This window comes from Lycium ferocissimum, chromosome 9 (genome assembly GCF_029784015.1).
Source record: "Lycium ferocissimum isolate CSIRO_LF1 chromosome 9, AGI_CSIRO_Lferr_CH_V1, whole genome shotgun sequence".
Classification (NCBI taxonomy): domain Eukaryota; kingdom Viridiplantae; phylum Streptophyta; class Magnoliopsida; order Solanales; family Solanaceae; genus Lycium; species Lycium ferocissimum.
The window spans coordinates 51,270,529-51,283,190 of NC_081350.1; the positions used below are offsets into that span (position 1 = coordinate 51,270,529).

Here is a 12,662-nt window from a genome sequence, read left to right on the forward strand (position 1 = left end):
AAACTCCCCTGTGTGTGTGGACAAGTTGAATTCTTATCGTGAGTTTATTATGTCCTAGTGAGCCAATGCACCTAGTGTGACCCTATCTTACGTTGATGAATATTTGTCCCTGCATAAGAGCTCAGAATTTTTTCAAGTAGCATCTGCCTTGAGGGTGGGGTTGGTATGGTTGCATTGTTTTAAAGTGAATAGGTTGAAAAACCCTAAACTATCACCTGTTTGCGAGTTTTATATCTAAACTATTGGCTTGAACTCATATTTAAATATTTTCCCGAGGAATATGACATGTTACGTGAATATAACGCTCCCAAATTTCCTCCATGGAATTCTAAGTGGCATACACGTGAAAAAAATCTGACCGAATAGGTTACAACCCCCTCCCCCTAAATTATCACCTTTTTGTGAGGTTTATAGCTAAACTATTGGGTGTTCATAGACCCACCCTGAATTACGCGTGCACTCATTGTATCAGGCGGACCATTTTAAGACTCTCCTCAATCTCTCACATGCTTTTTAGCAAGCTATTCCAAATATTTTGCCACATATTCAATAGAGGGGGCGGGAGAGATAATCTAAAGGGACATCCATTAGTTTAGATATGAAACCTGCAAAATGATATAGTGTAGGGAGGTTTTAGCCTATTCACTCTTGTTTTTACTGACAGTCAAATATAAGTGTTATATGTGGAGTTAATCTCATTTAAGTATTTGAGTTTGACATTTAAGTACAGCACATGCAGGAGAAATAAATGAGTTAGAATCTTTTGTACTTCCCCATAGTGGTTGTGAGATTCATTCACCTATTTTCGTTCAACAATTTACAACTCAAACCATCTCTTTCAATCCTTCTAGGATATCTTTACCTTAAAAGATTTATAGAACACTGGAATTTATGGTGAAAGAGAATTTATTGTTCCAAATTGATCATTCAACCCCAAGTGTGCAACTTTAATTAAACTCTGTCCAAATTTATTTTCTGCACCATACTTTGACATGACTCTTGTTTAATTTGATTCAGACGTCTTAGCAAATTCATGACTTACTCAAATACACAATGGGAATTTATTAATACCTTGCAAACCTTTGATTTAATCAAACACTCAACGGAGTTTATGGTTAAGTCAAAGAAGTCCTATATATGCGTCTCTACTTGTTCATATAGAGTTGTAGCTTTTAGGTTATAACTTGTAAAGCATGCCTTACATGTGATTATAATTTCAAATATTATATAAACCATTTTTCTTTACCATTAAGGTGTATAGTTTAGTTGTATAAGTGGAAAACTTCCATTGCCTTTTTTTTCAGATTTTAAGTGGAATGTATATTATTAATTATAATGGGTGTAGTTGATTAGAAAAACTGTCTCTATCACTACAGGAGGTGCGAAAATTAAAAAAGAAAAGCACTAAGTGGAAATTTTCCTCGAAAAATGTAAAGGTGCAAATATACTCCTCAATTTTGCGATTCAGAGTAGATATATCCCTTGTTAAATAAGTGATGTGTATACGCCCCTGCCTTTACAAAATGGTGCAAATATACTTTTTTTGGTGACGGAATTTTTTGTAAAAATCATTTAGCTTATTTTTTTTAATTTAAAAAATGTTCTACCAATTTTTCTTAAAAGCCAAGCGGTAATTTTTTACCGGTTTTGTCGGTGTGTTTTAAAAAAGGAAAACTACGTATATATACCTTTATAAAATGGTGCAAATATACTTTTTTTTGTGTTTTTCGAATATATTTTTTATAAAAATCATTTAGCTTATATATATTTTTAGACTTTTTTTTTCTAAAGCCATATACAAAATTTTGAGCGAAAAACTTTAAGTGACATTTTTTTTAATTAAAATATATGCTAAGTGAATTTTTTTTAAAATTTAAGTAATGTTTAAGCCTTGATCAAAATGGTATATTTTGAGCGAACTTTTAAGCACCATTTGTGTAACATCAAAGGGTTGGAATATTTGCACCATTTTATAATGAAAATGTGAGCAAGGACATATATACACATACACACAATTTTTTTTTAAGCCTTGAACGAGATATACACATTTCATACATTTTTCATACACTAAATTTTGAGCAAACTTTTTAAGGGGTATATACACATTTCATACAACTTTCATACATAAGTTTTTGAGCAAAAAAAAAAAATATTAATTTTAAAAAAAAATAAAAATAAATTTTAAAAAAAATATTTTTTAAAAAAAAAAAAAAAAATATTTTTTAAAAAAATGATTTTTAAAAAATAAAAAATAATTTAATTTAATTTTTTTTTTTTAAATATAAAGCATGTTTTGTATAGGATTTGTAATGTTATGTTTTTGTAAATATAAAACTATCGTCACGTTTCGTAAATATTTCTCCTTAAGATGTATATATATGTCAGCACTTTAAAAATGGGTAGACTTATTTTTTTAAAGTCATAGAGATATTTTTTAAAACTATTTTTAGCGGGTAGACTTTTTTTTAAAGCCCCTATATGCATATTATGTAACAAACTAAATTAATTTTTTATCTATTGATACACGAATTCCCCCTTAAATATATTCTTTCTTTCTTTTATTTTTCATGAAAAATATGCTTTTGATCCTTTTATAGCACTTTGACATCGTTAAATTATGTGTCTACTTAAATAATGATGAAAAAAATTAAATAATGAAATACAAACTAAATATTTCTAAATCCTTTCTTCTAAACTTTCCTTAATTTTTTATTTCCTTATTTTCGTCTAAACTTTCATTGTATATGTATTTAGTTTACAGTTAATTTTTATTTTTGTTTACTTTTTAATTGCTTAAAATTACTAGATGGAGCTGAAGGAAGAATGTTCGGATCAGATTAATTTTTCTCTCATGAACTTACCACTCAAACCATCTCTTTCTATCCTTTTAGGACATCATTTTTGACCAATGTAAGCCATTATTTCAAAATTAATGGGAGCCTCGAGTTATTGTGAAAATTTATTTTTCAAACTGATCATTCAACAGCAAATGTGAAACTTCATTGAAACCCTGTCTCATTTTTTCTTTCATCCAAACATCCTAACAAATACATGACTTAAATACACAATGGGAATTTCTTAATATGGATTTTGATTTTTTCTGCACGATATTTTGACCTGACTATTTCTATGATTCGGAGGGCCTTGCAAATCCTTGATTTCTCAAATACTCTAATGAATTTGTTAAGCCTGAGAATTCCGACATATGCATCTCTATTCGTTCATACATATATTTTTTTTTTTTATATATTTAATATCTTAGTTGATAATATAATTTAAGAAAAAATATTCATCATCCCTTAATTATTTGACTTGTAAAACATGCCTAGTGATTTCAAATATTACATAAATTATAGGAATTTTTTTTTTTTTCACTAGTAAGGGTCTTTCATTGCTGGGAATTATTTTTTAATTTTTAAGTGGAATGGTCATTATTATAATAATAATAAGTAATCGATTAAGAGGGTTGTTATCTCACTACACAAGGTGAGGGTTTGATTTCCCCTCCTCCAATCCCCCTATGTAACGGAAATTTGTTGAAAAAGAAAATATTCTTTATCTTTCTTTTTTTTTTTTTTTTGTCATGAAGGTTCTTAGCATTTAATTTATTATATTTTAAAACTAGGGGTTAATCTCAATTATTTATTGCAATCTCAATGACTTTTTACACATGAATCTACGTTATGTATTAAAAATACTGAGTTTAAATGAACCTGATACTGAAAAGCTACATCCGCCCTTGGTGTCTTTGAAGGAAGGATTTAGTGATTTACTAGCTTAAACAAACTAAGGTGGACCGTCAAATTAAGGTGTATTTAATAACTTGAAAAATAAGATAGGCTGTTTGCTATAACATAATACAGACTAATTACATATGTAAGTTAAATCTTTTTTTTTTCGTTTGTACAATGAAAAATACGAAAAAATTTCAAGCTCGTTCAAAAGTTACACGACTTAAATTTGCCATGAGCAGAAACTCCATTGCGTTGTTTACCTTTTCCCATACCAGCAAAACTTTTGCATGTATCCTTCCGTTGCCACAAAACCTACGCACTGGATTGCCTCTCTCCAAATGTGGATTATAATCGCTTTGTTAACTTCCAACAGGTATTTGCAATCTTCAATAATTGTCCTCAGAAGATAAAACTGTGTGCCATCTTGTCAGGGCCGGCTAGAGGGTAAGGCCTCTAAGGCCCCCAAATTTTCGGGGCCCCATTTTCTAATTATAGTATGTGTATATGTTATTTTTTTTACAAAAAAAATATTAAAAAGTATAGTGTAGAAATTATGAAATATTTACTCCCTCAATTCCAAAATAATTGGTCTCTTTCACTTCCTGAGAGTCAGTTTGATTCATAGTCAAAGCTATTAAATTTGATTAATTCAATATATTAAAAGTTAGAAAGTGTAAGTTTCAATTTTTCTCATATCAATATGATGAAAAAAATACATCTTAAAAATGTTGATCAAAATGTACATGACTTGAATCTTTAGAAACGAAATATGACAAATATGTTGGGATGAAACGAGTATAAAAAAGATCTTTTTTTGAAATTATGATTGGTATTAGTGTTGAAAAAAAAAAACTCATTTAGATCTTGACATTACATCTAAATATAGATCTTTTTGGGTCATCTACATTTGTCATTAAATAAATGACAATATAAATTAAGGCCTTGTATTGCAATTTGGCTTTAGGGCACCAAATTTGTTCAGCCGCTCCTGCATCTTGTTCAATAAGCTTGACATCAAGCAAACAGTCCGTTTCCACTTCTAAATCTTTATATCCAATTGTTTTTGCTAGTGAAATCCTTTATGAAAAATGTCATAGAATATTTTAACTAATTAATTGCGTGCCTGAAAGACCTCAGTCAGCTCTTCTCGGCTTCACTTCCATCAGCAACAGAACCATGTATTCTAGTAAGGGAATTTAAAAAGACGCCCAAACGTCACACTTGGTTTGAACCTACGACTGAAAACAATTTTTAATGGACATTAGACATTACCCCTCCGGTTCAAAAGAGTGTCTACTTAGTTATTTGCACACCTTTCAAGAAAATACTACTAACTTCTAGGCAAAAATAGATAATTTGTTTAAATTACCCCATATTAAATAGATGTTGAGATTTGGTCTCTTAACACTTAACAAGAACAAATAAGAAAAGATAAGGTTAATTCTTTATATTGATTTGGTAAGTGGACACTCTTTTTGAACAAAAAAATAAAGGCTAAGTGGATATTCTTTTTAAACCGGAGGGAGTAAACTTGAAGCTTCTTTTTAATAAAGTGAATTGTATAGTTAATATATATAATATGTATATACATAGAACAAGTCGTTACTCATGATGCAAAATATAATTATTCAGCGGAGAGATTCAATTGACCCTCTTTTGATCATGTACCTCCACCCCTAACTTCAGTAATATTGTTCTAAATAATACAAAATCCTGATGATCAGGGACTCATAAAGACTTCACTCCACACACATAAATATGACACATATAACAATCGAAGAGAAAAGAATTAATGGTTATTTGTAAGACTTGAGAATGGCGCCACAGAAACAACAGACAATAGCTTTCCAAGATTTCCAATAAAAAGGTATATTACAAAATCTGGTTAGCGTACACATATCAGCAACATGAGCACTATAGCCACATCTGGAACAGGAACCGGCTACTGGTTTAGTCTTTTTCGTTACTCTCTTCTGATCCACCAGAAAACAAAAACACACCATTGACCCTATAGTTTCTTGCTAAAAAGTAGTACTAAATGGTAGAGAAAATTCAAGAAAATGTGGTGGGCTTAGCTTGTTTTTCTTTTAAATATTTCTATTTCGGGGAAGACAAAGGAAAAAGGAAGCTCAGACAATGAAAAATCAATTTCTAGTGTAAATATTTATAATAAAATTTTCCATCAATGTCATTAATTAAGATGTGTGTGAACTTGAGGACCGATGTACAATTACTAGTAGGGCAGTAGTAATTACGCACAACATAGTATTTCAGGTCTAGTTTAAGCAATACTCCCTCCGGTCCGAAATAATTGAGGTTATAGACCTGGACACATGGATTATGGAATATACTTACTCCTAAAAATTAAGAGATGTGATGACTAAGATACCTTTAGTTAAGAGGGGCTTTGAAACAATAATAAGCATTAAATTTGTTCATTGAATTAAGAATGTATCAAGGATAAATTTTAAAAAAGAATAAAATATCCTCTCAATAGAATAAAACCTTGATTATTTTGGACCAACTTTTAGAGGCTAAATCCTCAATTATTTTGGACCGGAGGGAGTAACAATGAATCTGAATCTACAACTGAATAGTAAGATATTGTTATAAAGTTTAATCATTGAAATGTATTTAGACCCATTAAACAGTATAACAAATTAAAAAAACACATTTAATAATTAAAATCTAAATCATTAAAATTTAGACCTAAAAAATAAATGTATTTATTGACTTAAATCTGAATAATTTAAGATTACAAGCTTCAATACAAATACAAATAAATGAGGCCAAATGTTGATCCAACTTCCAAGTTCCAACAAAGGGACAGTGGCCACGCGTGTGGAACAATGTAAACAGGGTTAGAAATTTCTTTGAATGATTCATATTTAATTTGTGAAGAGGAAACTGTGTTCCTCTTGCGTAATTAAGGACAATTCAAGACTGCGAAATGTTCATTTTATATAGTTAGAAAATGCGTAATTATGGCATGCAAGTCATGACAAATAAATATAATTTCATGTTTATATTCAACTTACTTGCCCTGTTTATTTACCGATTTCAAAACTACAAATAAAGAAGAGGAAAAATATATTTTCAAGAACTGTGACATGCAAGTTATTAGTGAGCGATATAACTTCATGTTATATTAAGTTATATTCAACCTAGCTGTCTGGTCAGAATTCTCACAAACCATATCGAATAGTCATGATTTTAAAGTTACAAACAGAAAAGAAAAAAAATATTTAGAATTGTAACATGCAAGTCATCATAAACCGGAATAACTTGGTTCTATGTTCAACCTAGTTGTCCCTGTTGGAAAAGTCGCAAATCATATCGGGTCATTTCTTCTCAACTTGGATGTAATTGCTGTCCCCTTTCCATTCCTCGCTTGCTTGAAATTTGACGGTGTACATGAAATGTCGAACAATTAACTATGTTTTTTTTCCTTCTTTTCTTCAAGTGCTAGACCATTTATATAAAGTTATAACTCAGATACGTATGCTATTGAGGTTTCTCTTCCACAATACTAAACCCAATTTCAAGAGGACCATGTTGAGGAGAGGCGTACCTCAGGATTAGGAATGCGAAGCACTAGGCAGTTATGGATGGATTTAAGAAATAACAATCCAAATTTAAACCAAAAATAAATTCGAATTATATCGTTTTTTAAATTTTGGTTTTGAGTTAATCGATTTGGTTATTTTGAATTTTTGATTTTGAAACTATATGGCTTCTTCATACAAAAATGAACATCACAACAACGTATTCATGTCAAAATCATCTAAAGAAAAGTTTGCTTATAAGTGCTTGACTTATTAGCTTTGATTAATAAGTACTTGATGCACCCTTGTTGATCCGAAAAATTTGGGTGAGAGCGAGATATTCGCAATGAGTTTGGTCAACCTAATTTGGATACTTTTGAAAATATTTTAGCGAGCAACTATTAGTAATTATATCTGAAATTCAAAACTGTAATTCAAAAATCGGAACAAGTCCGAATTTTAATTCGGATTTCATGAACTTTGCCCTAACTTGCCCGAGTACATTTTGTAACGTTACTTTTCTACTGAGTAATGTTTGGTGATTATACTTAGAAATTAATCTCATCAAGTACTTGAGTTTGACGTTTTAAGTACAGCACATGCAAGAGAAATAAATGAGTTGTATCGTTCCATTTCCGTATAGTGGTTGCAAGGTGCATTCACTCAATTAGCTACCTGTTTAATTAATGGAAAAGAACCTTTCTCAATTAGCTATCTCTTTAATGGAGAAGAACCTTTCTTTCAATTCTTTTAGGATTTCTGTACCTTAAGATTTATGGGATGCTGGACTTATGGTGAAAGAGAATTTATTGATTCAAACTGATCATTCAACTCCAAGTGTGAAACTTTAATTAAACTCTGTCCAAGTTTATTTTTGCACCATGCTTTGACAATTGACATGGCTCTTCTTGGATTCAGACTTCCTAACAAATCCATGACTTACTCAAATATACAATGGGGATTAATTATCGACTTGGTAATGTAATTTAGGAAGAATTATACACCTCCCTTTGTGGTTTTAACTTGTAAAGCATGCTTACTTGTGACTTCAAATATTATATAAACTTTTAATTTTCTTTACCATCAAGGCGCGTATAATTTAATTGTATTGATGGGAGTCTCCAATTGAAGAGTTACAGTATTTTTAAATTTTTAAGTGAAATATTTCATTATAATAATAAGTAGTCGATTAGGAGAATTTTATCTCACTGCACAAGGTGTGGGTTCAATACCCATTAACCCTTTCTCCTTTCCCTTCTCAATCCCCCTATGTAATGGATTTTTTTTTTTTAGAAAATATGACCTTGCTTCCATGTTTTATATAACAAATTAAACTACATTTTCATCTCTGAAATACAGGAATTGACACCTTATATATATTCTTTATCTTTCTTCTCGTTTTCATCTATGAAATGCACGAATTGACACCATATATATATATTCTTTATCTTTCTTCTGGTTTTCATGACAAAATTACTTTATTGTATTTCCTCATCATTTGATCCTTTTATAGCATTTAACTTCGTCAAATTATGTGTCTTAATTAGAGTCCAGTTAAATAATGACGAAAAAAATTAAATTAATATATAATGAAATAAAAAATTAAATCTCTCTAGCTATTCTCTTTTGAACTTTTTTTTTTTGGCATGCCCACACTTATTTAATTTTTTTTATTTTATTTGATTGTGTAATTAGGTTTATCCATCCAATAAATATCAGAATAGTAGACATGCATGGCACAAAAGAAGAATAAACTTAAAGCATGTAAAGGAAAATTTTGCCCATGTATAGAGTTATTTAGAGTAATTTAGGAGTAGTGTGTTACACAAAATCTGAAAGAAATGGAGGTTTACATGAATTTAAAAGGTATATGTCACAATCTAAAATAGAATGTGTAATTCTCCCCAGAATTATATTATAAATCCTCCGGGAACGGTGATCATGCAAGGAGTTTAATTTATATATTAACTTATGAGTAGCTCAAAAGTTAGAAACAATAAATGAAGCCACTTGACGAGATATATATGAGCAATAAGCCCATATGTATGGAGTTAAGATGTAAATCATTGCTGGATGATCACTAGGTAATATTGGATTACTCAACAACAAATTCATGTAACCTCTTCTTTAATTTGCATCACTCTTGTTAGTAGTAGAACTAAGAATTCCAATCAGGGAATATAAAAATATGTTAGAATGTCACACCTGGATTTAAACTTGTGATTGAAAACAGTTTTTAATGCACCTTAGACATTAACTTGAAGTTTCTCTTGTACAAAGAAGAATTCAATAGTTTATATATATATATATATATAGAATTAACTCGATCTGTATATTGCACAATACAATTTTTTTATGAAGAGATTCAACTGAACCTCTTTGGACCATGTAGCTCTCTACTCCTAACTCCAATAATACTGTTCTAAACAATACAAATTCCTGATGATCAAGGACTCACATAGACCGACAAACAAAATTGAAGATTGACACTTGGAACCCAACTTCTAATATAGAAAAATACTTATGACAATCTACTTTTTGAAAGAAGAAAAAGGAAAATGGAAGCAGAAGTTTTGAAAGGAAGCACTCGTGGCACACTTACTGTATTAATATCTGGGGGTGATCCCCATTTTCTATTCTACCCCATTCCTCTCCCTGATCACCTTACACAGAGACGATATAATCGTACTTGTGAATTAAAATAACCGATTGATTATGTATAAGACTTGAGAATGGCACCACAGGAACAACAGACAATAGCCTTCCAAGATTTCCAATAAAAAGGGATATTACAAAATCTGGTAAGAGTACACATATCAGCAACGTATGCACTATAGCCACATCTGGAACAGGAACCAGCTACCGGTTTAGTCTTTTTCATTACTCTCTTCTGATCTACCAGAAAACAAAAACATACCATCTAAAATGATTTTAATTAGTACTTGCTAAGCTATGAGTACTTGAAAAGGGCACTCTTTTTCCTTTTTCAAATATTTCTATTACTTTGGTGAAGACAAAGGAAAAAGGAAAGTTGATAGTACTGAAAATCAAATACTAGCTAGTACATATTTATGCTACATTTCAATCAATATCATTAAGGGTGGCTGTGTGTGAAATTGAACACCATTGTACAATCGGGTAGGGTATATAGTGTATAGTAATTACACGATATACAATTTCAAAGATGTGTGTTCTATCATAATGTAATCTTTTTTTTGCGCGGAGTGCCCTTCTTTTGGGGTGGTCTTTAAATTTTGCCCCTCATATTTGTGGTCTTTAAATTATGCCCCTCATATTGCAATTTTTGCCCTTATTCTGTTTTTGAAATATAATCATGAGGTTCGAGTTCGAACCCCGCTCGAAGCATAAAATTAAAAAAAAATTGCAAGACAAGGTTTGGGTCGCGTGTATGCCGGACTGGCATACTTTTGTTAAGGAATTACAAATTTTATCTTGGGATCGTTATGGGCGACTTGGCATGATATGCAGTCGATAATTCCTTCACAAAGTTATGCTTAGGTTTGTTTTATGCAGACCGGCATGAAGGAATTATCAAAGTTATGCCGAACCCGAAGATACTTATAATCGCCCATAAGGATATGACAGAACTAAAAAATGCCCATTACTACAATATAGTCCACGGGGAACAAAAGAATTAGACCATTGCTTAGACATTATTTACCTGGAGACACACAAAGGATAAAATATTAATGGAGATGACAACTTGACTTATGGATGTTGCAATCTTGATTAATGAAAATCATATCAAGAATACTAAGAGCCACAACATGTGGTAACGAAACTTGAAGAGCTAGTCTATGTTAACTTTCTGGAATGGGATTATGGGGGGGTTGATCAGGCCCGGTGCGGAGTCGGCTGAAGTTGATCGAGGCGATGATGTTCTATGAGATATGGAATTTCAACTCTTCCATCACACCTGGTTGCTGCGGGGTTTCTTGTTGGAGATAACCCCCATCGGCATAACTTTGTGAAGGAATTATCAAAGTTATGCCATAAATACTTATGCCACGCAATAAGGCATAAGTATGCCGGTGCATAACTTTGATAATTCCTTCACAAAGTTATGCCGGTGGGGGCATACTTTTAATGAGCAAACTTTTATGCCGGACCCGGCATAACTTTGTGAAGGAATTATCAAAGTTATGCGGACCGGCATACTTATGCCAAGATAAATATGCTGGGTACAAAATTCCTTCACAATTGTATGCCGTTGGGGGCATAGCGAAATTTAAAAATTTGCCTTGCGAATTTTTTTTTAAATTTTTAATTGCTGTGAGTTCGAACCTGGAACCTATGGGTTTTAGCCGAAGGGCAAAATTTAAAGATTTCAAATACGAGGGGCAAAATTTAAAGACCACCCCAAAAGAAGGGCAATTCTGCGAATTGCCCTAATGTAATTACCCCGTTGTGACGTCGTGTTTGTTTAATGAAGTGGTAATTATATAGTTAGATTAATTTTTAATTTAGAAATTGCATATTAAGTAGACGTTTGGACATGTATTGGTGATATCCTTTTTTTTTTTTTTTTTTTTTTAAATATAGTATTTGATGTTAGTTGAAAACAAATACTCATCTCGTCCCAATTTAAGTGTTACTTTTTTTTTTTTTGACTGTCCCAAAAAAATGTCTCTTTCTATATTTAGTAAGTTGACAATTCAAACATCCTACGTCACAAGTTTACAAGTTTAAAACCACAAGATTCAAATAACAGTTTAGTACATTATACACATCTTTAATTTAGGATCACAAGATTCAAAAGTCTCCTTTTATTCCTTAAACTTTGTGTCTAGTCAAACCAAAACACTTAAATTGGGATGGAGAGAGTATTTAAAAGTTGAATTTGTGTTTGGACATGCATTTCACTTGAAAAAATGTTGAGATTTTACTAGGGAAAACCTTTTTACTTGAAAAACTGGTAACAGTATTCAAACTTCAAAAAAAAAAAAAAAAAAAAAAAATTAAGCTGGATGAAAAATTGACTTTGATATGCAACCAAACAGTTATCTCTAAATATAATCAAATCTCATTCTCACGAGACGTTTCAACTTTCAACCACACCATAAATATAGTCAATCCAAGGCTGTGATATGTCAATTTAGTTAAAATGTGTTTTTCACGTGTTTAATGCGGAGAACCTCATGTACTGTTTAAATTAGTTCAACTTGGTCGATTCAAGTCCATGCGTTTTCTTTTTTATTTTTCCTTCGATTTATTTTAGTGAAAGTGTTTGATGAGAGTATTGACGATTATTGGATACGAAATTTAGGAAAAATAACTTTTCAAATGTATGACCTTGAATAGTGTTTGAGCAAATAGACAGGGAACCAGATAGCCTAGCTAGCCAGTAGCCAGGGAAATAGCA

General features: G+C 31.2%; 2 protein-coding genes across 2 annotated transcripts; both read right to left on the bottom strand.

Annotated features, from left to right (window-relative positions):
• Window positions 1-5,246: 5,246 nt before the first annotated feature.
• On the bottom strand, window positions 5,247-5,874 carry LOC132029354 (uncharacterized). Its single transcript, XM_059418648.1, has one exon. The coding sequence runs from the start codon at window positions 5,735-5,737 to the stop codon at window positions 5,531-5,533; it is 207 nt and encodes a 68-aa protein (XP_059274631.1). The 5' UTR covers window positions 5,738-5,874; the 3' UTR covers window positions 5,247-5,530.
• A 4,118-nt stretch (window positions 5,875-9,992) lies between these two features.
• On the bottom strand, window positions 9,993-10,199 carry LOC132032037 (uncharacterized). The gene has a single exon (XM_059421858.1). It carries the CDS (start codon window positions 10,197-10,199, stop codon window positions 9,993-9,995), a length of 207 nt encoding a protein of 68 aa, XP_059277841.1.
• Between the last annotated feature and the right edge of the window lie 2,463 nt (window positions 10,200-12,662).